Source organism: Microcaecilia unicolor, chromosome 9 (assembly GCF_901765095.1).
Source record: "Microcaecilia unicolor chromosome 9, aMicUni1.1, whole genome shotgun sequence".
Taxonomy (NCBI): Eukaryota; Metazoa; Chordata; class Amphibia; order Gymnophiona; family Siphonopidae; genus Microcaecilia; species Microcaecilia unicolor.
In genome coordinates this window covers 192,977,741-192,996,346 of record NC_044039.1, presented here as the reverse complement: position 1 = coordinate 192,996,346, position 18,606 = coordinate 192,977,741, and the positions used below count along the sequence as shown (strand labels likewise).

General features: G+C 51.9%; 1 protein-coding gene across 2 annotated transcripts in view; it reads left to right on the top strand.

The window, feature by feature from the left end:
• The window catches only part of DYNC1H1 (dynein cytoplasmic 1 heavy chain 1), a 415,182-nt gene that overhangs the window by 208,632 nt on the left and 187,944 nt on the right, over window positions 1-18,606 (top strand). For both annotated transcript variants that reach the window (XM_030213839.1, XM_030213838.1), the window contains exons 38-40: window positions 7,851-8,084; window positions 8,743-8,949; window positions 9,039-9,160. In XM_030213839.1, the coding sequence (XP_030069699.1) occupies window positions 7,851-8,084; window positions 8,743-8,949; window positions 9,039-9,160 (563 nt within the window). The remainder of the gene's footprint in view (window positions 1-7,850; window positions 8,085-8,742; window positions 8,950-9,038; window positions 9,161-18,606) is intronic.

The window sequence follows — 18,606 nt, the reverse complement described above, 5'->3', positions numbered from 1 at the left end:
GCCATGAGCATTTTGAAGATTTCCTCTCCGGAGGACGTCTCTCCCTCAGCCTCTGCTGGCTCTGCCATTATGCTGGGGACGAAGCGCCCGCCTAGAACCTTCCACGTGCATGAGGCCATGCACACCTTGATTTCGGCTCAATGGGATGTCCCAGAAGCGAGCCTGAAAGTGGCTAGGGCTATGTCCCGCCTCTATCCTCTGCCTGAAGGTGAACGGGAGGCCTTTCTTTGGCCTACCGTGGATTCTTTAATCACTGCGGTGACTAAGAAAATGGCGTTGCCCGTAGAAGGTGGCACGGCCCTAAAGGACGCCCAAGACAGAAGATTGAAGGCGGCTTTAAGGTAGTCCGAGGCGGCTGCTTTAAGTTTGCAGGCCTCAGTTTGCGGCTCCTATGGGGCCAGGGCGTGCCTGACGATTGTGCAGTGGGCTTCCCCCTCGGATCCTTCCTTGAGGGCTGATTGGCCGGCCCTGGAATCGGGCTTGGCCTACTTGGCAGACTTACTGTATGATGTCTTGAGAGCCTCGGCTAAAGGTATGGCTCAGATAGTCTCTGCACGGCGGTGGCTTTGGCTGAAGCATTGGTCTGCTGACCACGCCTCTAAGTCTCGCCTGGCTAAGTTGCCTTTTAAAGGCAAGCTGCTCTTTGGGGTCGAGCTGGACAAAATTGTGACTGATCTCGGCACGTCTAAGGGCAAGAGGTTACCAGAGGTCAGGGCTCGGGCCAGTGGTGCCCGCCCCGGTTCCTCCAAAGGACGGTTTCAGGAAGCCCGTCGGTATCGCCCGGGCAAGTCGGGCTCCTCTGCCCCCTCTTCCTTCAAGAGGAACTTCTCCCCCAAGCAGCATTCCTTTCGCAGAGACCGCCGTCCCGGAGGTGCGTCCTCCGGTCCTCCCCCAGGGTCTCGTACCCAATGACGGGGCCCTGGTCCATGGCCCAGAGCAGATTGGACGACGCCTGTCCTCGTTTCTGGGCGAGTGGACCAGGGTAACTTCAGACGCTTGGGTGCTGGAAGTCATCAGAGACGGCTACAAGCTAGAGTTCTGCCGACCCTTAAGAGACGGGTTTGTGCACTCTCCCTGCAAGTCTCCGGTCAAAGCTGTGGCAGTGCATCAGACTTTGGACAATCTGTTCTGCCTGGGTGCGGTCGTTCCGGTGCCAGAACATCAGCTTGGCAAGGGACGTTACTCCATTTACTTTGTGGTACCAAAGAAAGGAGGTTCGGTACGGCCTATCTTCGACCTCAAAGGGGTCAATCGGGCCTTGAAAGTATCGGCACTTCCAGATGGAGACTCTCCGCTCTGTTATAGCAGCAGTGAAAGCAGGGGAGTTCCTGGCATCCTTGGACATCAAGGAAGCTTACTTGCATATTCCCATCTGGCCTCCTCATCAACGCTTTCTGCGTTTTGCAGTCCTGGGCCGACAGTTCCAGTTCAGAGCCCTCCCGTTCGGGTTGGCTACTGCTCCGCGGACCTTCTCCAAAGTAATGGTGGTCATCGCGGCCTTCCTACGAAAGGAAGGAGTACAAGTCTATCCTTATCTGGACGACTGGTTGATCCGAGCCCCCTCTTATGCAGAGTGCGGCAGAGCTGTAGACCGGGTGATTGCTCTTTTGAGCTCCCTGGGGTGGATCATCAACTGGGAGAAAAGCCAGCTGCGCCCGACTCAGTCCCTGGAGTATCTGGGAGTTCGTTTCGACACCCAAGTGGGCAGAGTGTTCCTGCCAGACAATCGGATTGTCAAGCTTCAGGCTCAGGTGGACCAGTTCCTAGTAGCCTCTCCTCTTCGGGCTTGGGACTATGTGCAGCTGTTGGGCTCTGACGGCCACGATGGAAGTAGTGCCCTGGGCCAGGGCTCATATGAGACCACTACAACTCTCTCTGCTGCAGCGCTGGACTCCAGTGTCGGAGGATTACGCTGTGCGCCTTCCCTTGGACCCAGCGGTGCGCAAGGCGCTGAGCTGGTGGCTGAGGACAGACAAGTTGTCCGCAGGGATGGCTCTTTTGACCCCGGAGTGGGTTGTCGTCACGACAGACGCCTCTTTGACGGGCTGGGGAGCCCACTGCTTGGGAAGGACAGCCAGGGGCTCTGGTCTCCTGCAGAGGCAAAGTGGTCTTTCAACCTCCTGGAACTCAGAGCCATTCGGTTGGCGCTTTTGGAGTTTCTCCCGGTACTGGCGTTGAAGCCAGTACGGGTCCTGTCGGACAATGCCACAGCTGTGGCCTATGTCAATCGCCAGGGAGGTACCAAGAGCGCCCCTCTAGCCAAGGAGGCCATGAATCTATGCCAGTGGGTGGAAGCGAACCTGGAACAGCTGTCGGCAGCCCACATTGCCGGAGTCATGAATGTCAAGGCGGACTTTCTCAGTCGCCATACCTTGGATCCTGGAGAGTGGCAGCTATCGGCTCAGGCGTTCTTGGACATCACGAAGCGCTGGGGCCAGCCGAGCCTAGATCTGATGGCGTCATCGGCCAATTGCCAAGTGCCGTGCTTTTTCAGCAGAAGACGGGACCCTCGATCTCTGGGAGTAGATGCTCTTCTCCAACAGTGGCCGACACAGGAGCTTCTCTATGTGTTCCCGCCCTGGCCCATGTTGGGCAGGGTGCTAGACCGGGTGGCAAAGCATCCGGGCTGGATAATCCTGGTGGGTCCGGACTGGCCCAGACGTCCCTGGTATGCGGACTTGATCAGGCTCTCAGTGGATGGCCCTCTGCGGCTGCCAGCGGGGCTGGGCCTGTTGCATCAGGGACCCGTGCTGATGGAGGATCCCTCCCCCTTTGGTCTTACGGCCTGGCTATTGAGCGGCAGCGTCTGAGGAAGAAGGGCTTCTCAGACAAGGTCATCGCCACTATGCTGAGAGCGAGGAAGAGCTCTACTTCTACTGCTTACGCCAGGGTTTGGCGTACCTTTGCATCGTGGTGTGAGGCAGGCTCACTTTCTCCCTTCACTGCTCCAATTTCTTCAGTGCTGGCGTTTGTCCAGGGTTCAAGTCCCTGTTCGGGCGCCTTAAGGGCGGCAGCCGATTCTGAAGACTTTAAGGATCCAGCTGCGAAATAAAAAATAAAGTGTACGTATTATATGGTAAAAACTGGGCCTACCTAATTTGTAATGTAAGGCAGAAAATAAACTGTAAAGTTATATTGGAAGCTGTGTATGGAAACAAAATATAGACATTAAACAAGACAGGAAACTACAACACGTTCCTGCAAGAAGGTCTGGAGAAAGGCCTGTCACTCAGTTCCCTTAAAGTCCAGGTAGCGGCTCTGGCTTGCTTCAGGGGTTGCCTGAAGGGTGCTTCCCTGGCCTCGCAGCCAGATGTGGTGCGCTTTCTCAAGGGAGTTAATCACCTACGCCCTCCTCTGTGCTCGGTGGTGCCTGCGTGGAATCTCAATTTGGTGCTAAGAGCCTTGCAGAAGCCGCCTTTTGAACCCTTGTCGAGGGCAGCTCTGAAAGACCTGACGTTGAAAGCAGTCTTTTTGGTGGCTATCACTTCAGCCAGACGAGTTTCTGAGCTCCAGGCGCTATCATGTCGGGAACCCTTCCTGCAGTTCACTGAGACAGGAGTGTCTATTCGCACGGTGCCTTCCTTCCTGCCCAAGATTGTTTCTCGCTTCCATGTGAATCAGCAGCTCTGCCTACCCTCCTTTTGTAGGGAGGACTACCCAGAGGAGTACTCTGCTTTCAAATATCTAGATGTGAGACGAGTCATCATCAGATACTTGGAAGTGACCAATGATTTCCGGATGTCGGATCATCTGTTTGTGCTGTTCGCAGGTCCTCGTAAGGGTCTGCAGGCTGCTAAGCCTACAGTGGCACGATGGGTCAAGGAAACCATTGCAGCAGCTTATGTGGCCGCGGGGAAAGTGCCGCCTATACAGCTGAAGGCTCACTCCCCTAGAGCACAGGCGGCCTCGATGACAGAGGCCGGGTCCGTCTCCTTGGAAGAGATTTGTAAGGCGGCAACTTGGGCGTCGGATCATACCTTCTCCAGGCATTACCGCTTGACTGTGGCTGCTTGGGCGGAGGCCTAGTTTGGAGCTTCAGTGTTGCGGTCAGGGATTTCAATGTCCCGCCCTGGGTGAGTACTGCTTCGGTACATCCCACCAGTCTATGGATTGATCAGCATGGTGATATGGAAGGTAAAATTATGTATCATACCTGATAATTTTCTTTCCATTAATCATAGCTGATGAATCCATAGCCCCTCCCAGATATCTGTACTGTTTATATTCTGGTTGCATTTCAGATTCAAGTTTAGTCTTCAGTTCCTGTTCAGGAGGACTTCGTGTTCACGTTTTTTCAATTGGATTCTTCAGGAGTTGAGACGATTTTGTGTTACAGTGAGCTGCTGCATTCCTCTCCCCTCCGTTTTACGGGGCTGGATTGAGACCTAAATTCTGCCGGCACTCCCTCCCGCTTCGTGCGGCTGTAGGGCAGCTTTGTACCCCTCCCGCTTCGGCGGTGTTAGGGTCAGTCAGCTCCTGTTGCGGTTGCAGGATAAGCCAGATCCCCCCGCATCGGCGAGTGTGGTGTCCCTCCCCCGCTCCGCAAGGATGAGCTGGACGGATTCCCCTCCCCCACTTGTGTGGGGATGAGCTGGGTTGATTCCCCTCCCCCGTTTCAGCGGTGGTGAGCTGGGCAGAGTGTCCCTTTGTGGGTGTAATTCTCTAAGTGCTGAGTCCTGCGGATGGAGTTTTGATATCGACATACTGAGGAGTTTCCGGCAGCACATGACCACATATAGGGAGGCAAAAGGATTGCTCTCTATCTCCACCTGCTGGTAGATGGACACAACCCACCAGTCTATGGATTGATCAGCTATGATTAATGGAAAGAAAATTATCAGATATGATAGATAATTTTACCTTATGCCCAAGCTGGGCTGACTTTAGAGGGTCATGTGACAGCTCATAATGTTAGAGCCATGGCTTTGTCAGTGGCCCACTTAAAGTCAGCCTCCATTGAAGAGATTTGCAAAGCTGCAACATGGTCTTCAGTCCACACACATTCACATCTCATTCCCGCCTTGAGCAGGATACCCAACACAACAGTCGGTTTGGGCAGTGTTGCAGAATCTGTTTGGGGTCCAGAATCCAACTCCACCCTCCTAGACCTGTTTTATTCTGTTCCAGGCTGCACTCTCAGTTATAAGTACATAAGTAGTGCCATACTGGGAAAGACCAAAGGTCCATCTAGCCCAGCATCCTGTCACCGACAGTGGCCAATCCAGGTCAAGGGCACCTGGCACGCTCCCCAAACGTAAAAACATTCCAGACAAGTTATACCTAAAAATGCGGAATTTTTCCAAGTCCATTTAATAGCGGTCTATGGACTTGTCCTTTAGGAATCTATCTAACCCCTTTTTAAACTCCGTCAAGCTAACCGCCCGTACCACGTTCTCCGGCAACGAATTCCAGAGTCTAGTTTGTATATAGTTTCAGGTTAATCTGCGTTCAGACTTCGCCGTTGCGAGGCCCAATTGACCACTGTTTGTTGTTTTGGGTGAGCCTGCATGTTAAGGATTCTCCACTTGTGAGAATGTAAGCCTGCTTGTTCTCAGAGAAGGTAAAGATACTTAACCTGTAGCAGGTATTCTCTGAGGACAGCAGGCTTCACATTCTCACAATCCCGCCCACCTCCCCTTGGAGTTAGTTGTTTCTTCGTATTTTATTTCATTTTTATTCTATTTTATTAAACGGAGGCGACGCGGATGCTCTGTGGGTGGGAAGGTGCTCTGAGTATGTGTAGTGGGACGTAGCACGCACCCCAGAATTCTCTCAAATTATTTCTATATTGGCTAATGCTACCCCACGTGAGAATGTGAAGCTTGCTGGTCCTCAGAGAATACCTGCTGCAGGTAAGTATCTTCGCGTTACCTGAAGTCTGCACCGGCTACTATTGATGGTAGTCATGCTACTTACTTCATGTTGAGTTTACAGCTTGCCATTTACTGTCCATCTCTCCATCGTCAGCCTTGATTCCTATTGCTTGTAAACTTTATGAAATTTTTATACGAAGGTTTAGGTGTCAAAGAAGTTTGTTTCCTGCCATATTTAGAAATCATACCTAACTCCATCTCTCAGCAATTCAGATTCCAACATTGGTTCACTTGGGCTTCCCTTTCAGGTCCCCATCCCCGTCCCCCAAGAAGCCAACATGCCTCCAGGACTTGTGCAGCAGAAAGGCTTTGTGGAGGAGCAGTACGAAATCTGGCTAAAATGGGCAGTCCTCCCCAAGTGCTTCTGCACTCTCTGCTTGCCCCAGAATGTCCTTACTAACTGTGAAGCTTGTCTAGAGTAACTTGGGAGAGCTGGCAGTCCCCTGTCTCCTGACATTGCAGAAGTGTGTCAGCAAAATTGCCACCACTCCTTTGCTCTGTAAGAGACTTGTGGCTAGCTGTTCTGCATGGATTCAGGTTTATGAGATATCAGTTGGAACTTTTTATCCAGCACCACTTTACTGCCATTACCTCCACCATAATTTCTGCAACTCAGGCCGACCTAGTTGTAGAAGGTAACAGACCTTGTAGATCCTCCATCCTAGTCACTTGCATACAACTCTTCTCCCGCCATCGCTGTTAAATCTTTGTGGCTGTCCCTAGATTTTGTGGACACTGGTTATATTAATTTTTTGCTACCCAGTGAGCTATCTTTTTTTTTTTTTTTTTTTTAAAGGCAGAAATTGCAATGGTAGGGGGTGGAGAAGCCAAGTAGGCCCACAAGCTGAGCACTTCACCTCCTGCTCTAGCTCATTGCATCAAATGATCTCTCTATATTTTTAAATTAAAGCCAATATTATGTGCCTTCAGTTGCTTGGTGAACTTTTCTTTCCAGTGCAGGTACTAAGTCCATCCTGGTAGTCCCTTGTATGATGATAGGTTGTTTTTTCTGCAATATTTCTTATGTCACTAATAGGTCAGCTCAGGAACACGGTGGTATGCCTTGTTTATGTTCAGATGTTGAAGTACACTTTCACACTTCAGAACTCTCAAAAGTCTTATGGGTTATCTGAGTTCAGTTAAAAATGGTTAATATAGTATTTGTCAATAGAGGGAATGCAGCTACCCAAATGGGTGACATCCTGATGTCTCCTAGTGATGGCAGCATTCCCTTGCTATCTACAGAACCTCTATTACAGGTAAGCAATTTCACTTTCTGCTTATGTTAGCATTTGTCAGTACTATCATGATTTGTGAAGATATGTAGCTACAATTTACAGCCTGTTAAGCCAAAGTGAGTGCTGGGATTCTGGCGATTTCCACCCCCCCCCCCCCCCCCCCCCCCCCAATTTTAATAGATCCAACCTATTCTATTCCTAATCATTACAGCAAAGTCCTGAGGACTGAACCCATGCACCAGTGCTGCTCTGAAACTGTAGCTTGGGATTTAAATCCATGTGTCAGGCGTTGAAATAGCTTGTGATGTCATAGCTAACAGCCAGTCATACCCCACTGAGGACAGTAATTTCTGATGACATCTGCTTTTAAGTTTAGTCTTTAGAGGAACTGTGTGAGTTTCTTAAACCTCAATCACTTAAAGCAATATTGATACTAGTCATGTATCCCTTTTCGAATATTGCACAGTGCATCAAGGGTGCAGCTTTATATATAACTCCTTTCTCTTCTGCTCCATTCCCCAGTACTGTGAGCACTGCCTTTGCAGCATCCACAACCAATCTAAGGTACTGAACTCTTGTCTCAGGAGATGAACTGTGGGACCCGTCTTATGACAATGCACTGAACCATCAGGCTAGCCCCTAGATAAAAATTTAAAGAAATTATTAGATTTAAGAGGTTGATGGTGTATTTCAGTTTTATAACTATATCCCTTATATATGTAATATTTTGTTCATGTAGGTATCTATTACTGGTGAATGGTTGCCCTGGCAATCTAAAGTTCCTCAGATTGAAGTTGAAACACACAAAGTTGCTGCTCCTGATGTTGTGGTTCCCACCTTGGATACAGTCCGCCATGAGGCTTTGCTGTATACATGGCTAGCAGAGCACAAACCCCTAGTCCTTTGTGGCCCTCCAGGTTCTGGGAAGACTATGACTCTCTTCAGTGCCCTGAGAGCCTTACCTGATATGGAGGTAAGAAAACTTTCAGGTATCTGTCACCTCGGTGCCTTAATTTTGAGGCTTACATATGTGAGCTGAAGCCAACTTCGTAATTTCAGCAGAGGATCTGGAAATATAATTCAAGTGCTACTTAGGCCCTGAGTTGTTATTCACTTCTAAGGGTTAGTAGAATTGAACAAATGCCATTATTTACTTTGTGTCTTTAGTCCTTCAAAAAAGTTGCAGTGTTGTTTGGTAGTGGCATGACTTAAATGTGTTTTTATCTATTTGTGACAAAGGCTACCTTATATAAACCTCTTCATGAAATGTAAGGATATATTTGGGCATGAGCACCAGTTGAAATAAGCCTATGATTTTTGGGAAGAGTTTCTATTTAAACATCTTAATGATGTTATGATTGAAACTTGAAACCAGCGCCACATTTCTACAGTTACATTCATGCACCTCCTGAATAAGAGGAGAATTCTTGTAGTGATGTCAAAGCAGTTCTCATTATTGCATTGGCAGATGGGCAAAAGCACAGTATTAATGTTATAACAACTTCTTATGATAAGATTGCAGCATGGACTTTTTGTTTCAATCCTTAACACTGTATTTAAAAAGTGTGTATGAAACTGGTTCACATCCAGTGTGTTGGCTGATTCTGGTTTCCATTCACCCTTTGTTTTAGGTTGTTGGACTTAACTTCTCTAGTGCTACAACACCAGAACTACTTCTGAAGACCTTTGATCATTACTGCGAGTACAGGCGTACGCCTAATGGTGTGGTGCTAGCCCCTGTCCAGTTAGGAAAGTGGTTAGTGCTGTTCTGTGATGAGATCAACTTGCCAGATATGGACAAATATGGCACACAGAGGGTCATATCATTCATCAGACAGGTTGGCTTCATTGTGAAATTGCATACATTTTTAAAGTTCTAAAAGTAATAATTGTAATTTGTAGTTTAAAAATCATCCTTTTGATGCAGATGGTGGAACATGGAGGTTTCTATCGTACATCGGACCAGACATGGGTGAAGCTGGAGAGAATTCAGTTTGTTGGAGCTTGTAATCCACCGACTGATCCAGGAAGAAAGCCGCTTTCACACAGGTAACGTTTTCTGTATATCCCAAAACAAAACAACACTGTCATGAAATACCTTAGTGCTACCCTGAGCACCCACCTGGGGTTAACCCTGTGGCCACTGGATGGTCCTACCCAGCACTGCTCAGGCCTGCTTGCATGTGCGCCTAGGCTGGCATACCCTCCACCTGCAAGCTGGGTCCTGCTTGCTTCTGGGCGAGTCTCCCACCCATGTTATTTCCCCGGTGGTTTCTAGGATACTGGGGCCACAATCCCAGGGGTTCCCCAGTTCCTAGAAAACACCCACAGACCAAGAACACAAACCACCAGGATTCTTAGTCAGTCTAGGACAACAGAGCTAATAAACCAATAGGTTTATTATCAGAAATAGGTAGAACAGTGAACTGTTAAAAGGTGTAAACAGTAACAAGTAATAACAGGAATCAACTTTAAAACTAACTAAATACTGTCTTCCTCAGCAACCCTCCAGACCGGTCAAGACGCTTGGGTTATGTACTCCTACCAGCAGAGGGAGACTGAGAAAACACTGAACTTTGAACACTGCCTATATAACCTGTGCAGTCCTTCCACTAACCAGTATTTTCTCAGTCTCAGCAGAGGTAGCAGTACATCCTGTGCAGTCTGCAATGGTCTGGTGAGGTAGTTTATTGATAGAGACAGGATTTGGTCCGTTTGAGGACAAGGAGAGGGTTCCTGCTCTTCCTTTATTATTTCAGTTCCCTGTACGTGTGTTAAAAAAAAAAAAAAAAAAGAGTTTTGTGCTTCGGGGCTCTGGGTCCGGTGGGGCTCACTATTCCCCTTGGGGTGTCACACCTGCTAGTCGGGTCCCTCCCCCGGTGCTGCTCTCTCCCTCTCTGAGGCTGGCAGCCTTGTGCCTCGGCTGCTTTCTGAGTACTGCAGCCTTGAGTGCCCTACAATCAGCAGCTGCCATATTGTGCTCTATATCCATCAGGATAGTTGATATTTTGGTTCTACTTACCTGTGCTGAGAGAGAGAGAGCAGCGCGATCCTTGTGTTTGTTGGTTTTACGGAAGCAGGTCGTCGTTGGCGCAGCGCTGTGTTTTTTGTGGCTTTTCGAGGGCGCTATGGCGGGCAAGCTTCTCCGTTGCCGTGCGTGTTCCCGACGCGGCATAGAGGCACCAGGAGGGCCGTGCCGTCTCTGCGGTGAGCTGAAACAGCTGTCCGCGGCTCCTCCGGTGTTGTCAGCGGAAGGGGCAGTGTGCGCTGCTTCTCCTCTGCCTGCGGTTTCGCAAGAGGGAGCGTCGGCGGCAACGAGCGCCATGATGGCTCCGGCGCGGGCTGCAGAAGCGGCGGTTTCGGCGGGAACGGCCGCCATTTTTACTCCGGCGCGTTCAGCGGAGGCGGCGGTTTTTGGGCCTGTTTCCCCTATGTTGGTTCAAAAGGGGCCGTCTGAAAGCACAGGAGGAGTTGGTTTTCCCCCTGATTTTGTGTGGACACTGTATGAAGCATGGAAATCGGGGCCCCCCCAGTTGGAGGAAGGGGGTAGCTCCATGCCTGCTAAAAAATCCCGTGTAGATTGGGTTGATGAGGGGGATTGTTTTTCTCTCAGGGATTCTGAAGGGCACCTCAGTGATTTTGGAGAATCTGAGGGCTTTGAGGGTGCTCAGGAGCCGGAATGTTCCGTTCCTGGTGAGGATCCCTCTGTGGTCAGAAGTTTTCATAGGGATGAACTTACGGAGCTCATTGATCAGGTGACTTCCACTCTGAGGTTTGAACAGACAGAAGCCCCCTTGGGAGAGGCAGGTCAGGTGGACCCTTTAGTGAAATGTATTCAACGCAAAGCACGGTCCTTCCCCATGAATAAGGATCTCAGGGAGATGATTTCTCAGGAGTGGAGTGCCCCAGACGCTCCTTGTAGGGTGTCTAGGGCAATGGCGAGGCTCTATCCTCTGCCGCAGGAGGATAGAGGCTCCTTTAATGCTCCCACGGTGGATGCAGTGGTTACGGCGGTCACCAAGGCTACGGCTATCCCGGTGGATGGTGGGACCGCGCTCCGAGATCCCCAGGACAGGAGGTTGGAATCTTTCCTTAAGCGTAGCTTTGATTTGTCGGCCCTAGCCCTCCAGGCTTCGGTCTGTGGGGATTTAGTGGCTCGAGCCTGCTTTCGCTGGGCCGAGAAGCTCCTCGACGATTCAGTAGAAGTTGGTTCTTCAGGGGTTCAGGAATTGGCTAAGTTAGAGATGGGCTTGTCCTTCCTGTCTGATGCCCTGTACGATTTGTTGAGGGCTTCAGCCAAGAATATGGCCCTGGTGGTAGGAGTGCGTAGGGCCCTTTGGTTGCGAGGATGGGTCGCAGATGCGGCCTCTAAGGCCAAATTGTGTTCTCTTCCGTTTAAGGGTTCTATGCTCTTTGGCGAAGACTTGGATAAGTTGGTGCGGGGCCTTACTGATGCTAAGGTTCCTCGTCTTCCGGAGTTTCGTCCCAAAGCCAGTTCCAGAGGTATCTCCGCACGTGGTCGGTTTAAAGAAGCTCAGCGGTATAGGCCGGGAAGGATTAGTGGAACTTCTAGAGGTCGTTTTTTCCAGCACACCCAGTCCTTTCGAGGAGGTCGCCGTGGGGGCCGTGACTTCTCGGGCCGTGGGTCCTTCTCGGGGGGATCAGGTGTGGCCCGTAATTCCCAGTGAAGGTGTGCGGGTTCAGTCTCTGGTACGTGTGGGGGCTTGGCTGAGCCAGTTTTACCAGAGCTGGACCAAGATCACGTCAGACCAGTGGGTGCTCGAAGTGGTGAGAGAGGGTTATGCGCTAGAGTTCGAAAGTGCAGTACCCGAAGTTTTTATAGAGTCCCCTTGGGCGGCAGTGCGGGAGACTTTGCGGCGTCTCCTTAGTCTGGGAGCAGTAGTGTCGGTTCCTCCCCCTCAGCAACGTTCGGGCTGTTATTCGATCTATTTTGTTGTAAAGAAAAAGGAAGGTTCCTTTCGACCTATTTTAGATCTCAAGAGGGTCAATGTGGCACTGAAGGTTCCGTCCTTTCGCATGGAGACTCTGCGGTCAGTCATTGTGGCAGTTCGGCAGGGCGAGTTCCTGACTCCCTGGATTTGACAGAGGCTTACCTTCACATTCCCATTTGTCCGTCGCATCAGCGTTTTCTTCGATTTGCTCTGTTAGGGAAGCATTTTCAGTTTTGTGCGCTGCCCTTCGGTCTCGCGACAGCCCCTCGCACCTTTTCCAAAGTCATGGTGGTAGCGGCGGCGCCAGGGCCGTGCCGATGCGGTAAGCGAGGTAAGCGCCGCAGGGGGGTGCCCACCTCTGGAGGGCGCCACCGCGGTGCTTACCCTCGCCCCGCGCCCCCGAGGACTTTAAATTACCTCGGTCGCAGCCGCTGCAGCAGCGTCAGTGAAAGCGCTGCCGACGTCTCCCTTCCCTTGCACTCATTGGTTCCCTCAGTGTCCGCCTTCTTCTGACGTCAGAAGAAGGCGGACACTGAGGGAACCAAGAGCGCGGTGGGGGCGATGCGCCCCGGGTGTCAGCGGGTGGGGGGTGCGCCGCTCCCGCTGCTCCCACCCTACCTTCTTTTAAAAAAGAAATCAGTAAAGCGGCGTGGCAGGCAGCGCAGCTTCGCGTCTGCCCTGCTTGTAAAACAAGTAGATCTCCTTGTCGGGCCTTCGCTCACTGGGTCCCGCCCTCCTCTGAGGTAACTTCCTATTTCCTCGAGGGCGGGACCCAGTGAGCGAAGGCCCGACGAGGAGATCTACTTGTTTTACAAGCAGGGCAGATGCGAAGCTGCGCTGCCTGCCACGCCGCTTTACTGATTTCTTTTTTAAAAGAAGGTAGGGTGGGAGCAGCGGGAGCGGAGCACCCCCCCCCCCCCCCCCCCCCACCCGCTGTCATCTCGACGGAGCTGGTAGTCGGGTCGGATCAGGGGTGCCCAGATGACAGAAGGGAATGGGGTGGGGAGCCCAGATGGGAGAAGGGGATGGGGTGGGGAGCCCAGATGGGAGAAGGGGATGGGGTGCCCAGATGACAGAAGGGGATGGGATGGGGTGCCCAGATGGGGAGGGGAGCCCAGATGGCAGAAGGGGATGGGGTGGGGAGCCCAGATGGGAGAAGGGGATGGGGTGCCCAGATGACAGAAGGGGATGGGGAGGGGAGCCCAGATGACAGAAGGGGATTGGGTGGGGTGCCCAGATGACAGAAGGGGAGGGGAGCCCAGATGGCAGAAGGGGATGGGGTGGGGAGCCCAGATGACAGAAGGGGATTGGGTGGGGTGCCCAGATGACAGAAGGGGATGGGGTGGGGAGCCCAGATGGCAGAAGGGGATGGGGTGGGGAGCCCAGATGGCAGAAGGGGATGGGGTGGCCAGATGGGAGAAGGGGTTGGGGTGCCCAGATGACAGAAGGGGAGGGGAGCCCAGATGGCAGAAGGGGATGGGGTGGGGAGCCCAGATGACAGAAGGGGATTGGGTGGGGTGCCCAGATGACAGAAGGGGAGGGGAGCCCAGATGGCAGAAGGGGATGGGGTGGGGAGCCCAGATGACAGAAGGGGATTGGGTGGGGTGCCCAGATGACAGAAGGGGAGGGGAGCCCAGATGGCAGAAGGGGATGGGGTGGGGAGCCCAGATGGCAGAAGGGGATGGGGTGGGGAGCCCAGATGGCAGAAGGGGATGGGGTGCCCAGATGACAGAAGGGGAGGGGAGCCCAGATGGCAGAAGGGGATGGGGTGGGGAGCCCAGATGACAGAAGGGGATTGGGTGGGGTGCCCAGATGACAGAAGGGGAGGGGAGCCCAGATGGCAGAAGGGGATGGGGTGGGGAGCCCAGATGACAGAAGGGGATTGGGTGGGGTGCCCAGATGACAGAAGGGGAGGGGAGCCCAGATGGCAGAAGGGGATGGGGTGGGGTGCCCAGATGACAGAAGGGGATGGGGTGGGGAGCCCAGATGGCAGAAGGGGATGGGGGTGGCCAGATGGGAGTAGGGGTTGGGGTGCCCAGATGGGAGAAGGGGATGGGGTGCCCAGATGGGAGAAGGGGATGGGGAGGGGAGCCCAGATGGGGTCTGGGGCTGAAAGGGGAGGCCCTAATGCAAGGCATGTGGATGAAGGGAGCTGGAGCTGGAACTGGGGGCTGAAAAGGAGGGTAGGTGGGATAAGGGGGCTAGTACTGGGACTGGGGGCTGAAACTGTGGGGACTGGGGGCTGAAAAGAAGACAGGGAGAAGTGGCTGGGGCTGAAGCTTGGGACTAGTGAGAGAAAAGGGCTGGGTTTGAAACTGGGGGCTGAAAAGGGGACAGGGAGAAGTGGCTGGGGGCCGAAGCTCAAGACTGGTGGGAGAAAAGGGCTAGGGCTGAAACTGGGGACTGGTGGGATAGTGGGGCTGGAACTGGGGGCTGAAAAAAAGGGGCAGAGAGAGGGGACAGATCCTAGATGGAAGGGGGAGTCAGAGGGAGGGCAGACCTTAGATGGATGGGAGAGGGAGGGCAAATGGTGGATTGAGCGGACAGAGAGAAAGGGCAGACTGGATGGAAGCGATAGAAAGGGCAGACAGTGAATGGAAGGGGGAGAGAGAGGGCAGACAGGGGCAGATGGTGGATGGAAGGTGCTGAGATAGAGGGCAGATGTAGATGGAAGGGGCAGGGAGAGAGGGCAGACATTGGATGAAGGGGACAGCAGAGAGGGCAGACACTGGATGGCAGAGAGAGAACAAAGACAGATGCTGGATGGAAGGAAGGAAGACAGTGAAAAGAAGATGAGGAAAGCAGAAACCAGAGACAACAAACTGTAAATAAAATATTTACTTTTATTTTTTTGCTTTAGGATATAGTAGTATTGTAGCTGTGTTAATAAATGTTTATAATAGGTAATCTTTTATTGGACTAATTTTAATACATTTTGACTAACTTTCGGAGAACAAAACCCCCTTCCTCAGGTCAGGATAGGATACTGTAACAGCACTATACTGTATTGACCTGAGGAAGGATGTTTTGGCCTCTGAAAGCTAAATGTGTTAGTCCAATAAAATGGTATTATTTTATTTTCTATATTTGTTTTATTTCTATTTGTTAATTTGTAAAGTGGTGATTGGTTCTTGTTAGTTTTTTTCAAATTTACATCTGCAGTCTTTATATTTTGCACAGTACTAGGGGACATTTTCTGTTTCTGTGGTGTTGCATTGTATGCAGAGTCTGGCATCTTGGGGGTTCAGTTTAATTTTTGTCTAGCATTTGGAATATGTCCACTTTGAGAATTTACATCTGCTATCTTATTTTGCAATGTATAGCAATTTGTTTCTAAGAATATTGCTGACAATTCCTGTCAGTGTGGCAAGTGGTGAGCGATCATTTTCACCGGGGGGGGGGGGGGGGGGGGGGCCTGATCATTTTCACGGGGGGTAGGGGCGCCAACTGATAGTCTGCAGGGGGGCGCCAGAGACCCTAGGCACGGCCCTGGGCGGCGCTGCGTCGGCAGGGGATTCTAGTGCATCCGTATTTAGACGACTGGCTGATTTGGGCCAAGTCGAGAGTGGAGAGCGTAGTCGCTACCGCTCGAGTGGTGGAGGTGCTGGAATCTCTTGGTTGGGTAGTGAACCGCAGCAAGAGCCATCTAGTTCCGGCTCAGTCTCTGGAATATCTGGGGGTGCATTTCGAGACAGGCGACGGTTGAGTGTTTTTGCCTTCTCTTCGGATTCGCAAGCTGCAGGATCGCATTCGTCTTTTTCTTGCGGAATTCCGACGGCGCTGGATTATCTGCAGGTGCTGGGAATGATGGCGGCGACTATAGAGGTGGTGCTCTGGGCCAGGGCTCACATGCGGCCGTTGCAGACAGCTCTGCTCAGTCGGTGGTCTCCGCAATCGCAGGATTTAGAGGTGCGCTTGCCCCTGAGTGCAACCCCCTGTCTCAGTCTCCGCTGGTGGCTCAACACGCGCAACCTGGAAAAGGGCATGCCTTTGGAACCCCCAGAGTGGGTGGTCCTCACCACAGATGCCATCCTCTCAGGATGGGGGTCTCACTGTCTCGGCCAAGTAGCGCAAGGCTGCTGGTCCTTGGAGGAAGCTCAGTGGTCCATCAACCGGTTGGAGACCCGGGCCATTCGCTTGGCGCTTCAGTCCTTCCAGTCTCTGCTCCTAGCCAGGGCGGTCAGGGTGCTATGCGACAATGCCACAGCCGTAGCGTACGTCAACCGACAGGGAGGCAGAAAGAGTTGTGCCAATGGGCGGAAGTCCATCTTCAGGCTCTGTCGGCGGCCCACGTAGCAGGGGTGGACAACGTGGACGCGGATTTTCTGAGCAGAAATACCCTAGATCCCGGCGAATGGTCTCTTCATCGATCGGTCTTCAATCGCATTGTGGCAGTATGGGGTCTGCCAGTGATGGATCTCATGGCGACAGCGGGAAATGCGCGAGTACAGCGGTTCTACAGTCGCAGATGGGATCCTCGGTCAGAAGGAATAGACGCCCTTCTGCTGCCATGGCCGCAGGGGCTTCTGTATGTCTTTCCTCCGTGGCCGTTAGTCGGAAGGATAGTTCAGCGCATCGAACGTCACTCGGGGCGGGTGATTCTGATAGCTCCAAATTGGCCCCGTCGTCCGTGGTTCGGAGATATGGTGCGTCTGGGGGTAGCAGAACCTCTTCCGCTAACAGAGACTGTATTGTTATGTCAAGGCCCGATTGTGCTGCCGGACCCGTCTCCATTCTCTCTTATGGCCTGGCTCTTGAAAGGCACAGGTTGAAGAAGAAGGGTTTTTCTTCTCGGGTCATTGCTACAATGTTAAGTTCCCGTAAACAGTCCACATCCCTGGCGTACGTTCGGGTCTGGAGACTTTTTGAGCACTGGTGTCGAGATCGGGAGGTGAGGCCGCTGCGTTCCTCGGTCCCGGAGGTGTTGGAATTTTTGCAGGATGGTTTGGACTGGGGTTTGGCTTTGTCTACTCTGAAGGTGCAGGTAGCGGCTTTATCTTCCTTTCGTGGAAGGATTCATGGAAAGTCTTTAGCTTCTGCACCGGACGTAGTACGTTTTCTGAAGGGTGTTAAGTTGCTTCGGCCTCCCCGTCGTCGGTTGGTTCCTCCGTGGGATTTGAATCTTGTTTTAGAAGCTTTGGTCAGACCTCCATTCGAGCCTCTGGTCTCAGCTACGGTCAAAGATTTGTCCTTGAAAACGGTGTTCTTGGTAGCTATTACATCAGCGCGTAGGGTGTCTGAACTTCATGCTCTGTCTTGTAGGGCTCCTTTCTTATCCTTTTCCAAGGAGAGGGTTACCTTGAGGCCAGTGCCCTCCTTTTTGCCCAAGGTAGTTTCGGAATTTCATGTGAATCAGACCATTTCTTTGCCTGTTTTAGGGAGTTTGGCGGGGGACTCGGAGCAGCGGCAGCTTGCTAAGTTAGATGTGAAGCGAGCTTTGCGGTGTTATCTGTCTAGAACTCGGGAGTTCAGAGCCTCGGATCGGCTGTTCGTTCTTTATGGCGGTCCAACGAAGGGGGCTGCGGCTTCAAAGGCCACCATAGCCAGGTGGTTGAAGGAGGCGATTTCGTCTGCTTACGTCTTGAAGGGACGGTCAGTACCTAAGGTCTTTTCAGCTCATTCCACCAGGGGAGTAGCGGCCTCTTGGGCGGAAAGTAGCATGATCCCTCCGCTAGATATTTGTCGGGCGGCGGTCTGGTCCTCTTTGCATTCGTTTGTCAAGCATTATAGGATTGATGTTCATGCAAAGGAAGAAGCGAGTTTCGGGGCAGCTGTTTTGTCCTCTGGCCTCCGAGGTTCCCGCCCGTAAGTGGTTACTGCTTTGGTACGTCCCAAGCGTCTTGACCGGTCTGGAGGGTTGCTGAGGAAGGTGAAATTAGATCTTACCTGCTAATTTTCTTTCCTCTAGACCCTCCAGACCGGTCAAGGGCCCGCCCAGTATGTTCTTTCGGCCAGAAGGGATTCTTTCAATATAGGGTTGCGCCTGGCAGCTGATGACTGTTGTTCAAGTAATTTCAGATGCCTTGATCCAGCTTCTGTTCTGGTTTGGCTTGTTCTGTGGCCTGCCTGTGGAAGCACATGGAAGATGTGGGAATTATGATATGCCCACGTACAGGGTTCTGGTTAGTTTTCTTTGTTTTCTGCTTTGTTAGAGTTATACTGGTTAGTGGAAGGACTGCACAGGTTATATAGGCAGTGTTCAAAGTTCAGTGTTTTCTCAGTCTCCCTCTGCTGGTAGGAGTACATAACCCAAGCGTCTTGACCGGTCTGGAGGGTCTAGAGGAAAGAAAATTAGCAGGTAAGATCTAATTTCACCTTACTACCTAAGTAGTACCTGAGAATGTCAGGAAAAATAACTGCTCATAGGTTTTGAACAGGATCTCAGTGCAGAAGTCTTCACTCTCTCCACAGCCAGAGTTGCCAGGTAGCATAAAATTTTCCAGCCCAACTAATGCCCCAAAATAGCAACACAGTGTGAGGGGGGGGGGGGGGGTGGGAGGGTCTGTTCATCTGCCCTATGTGCTCTGCTTCTTCCTCCTTCAC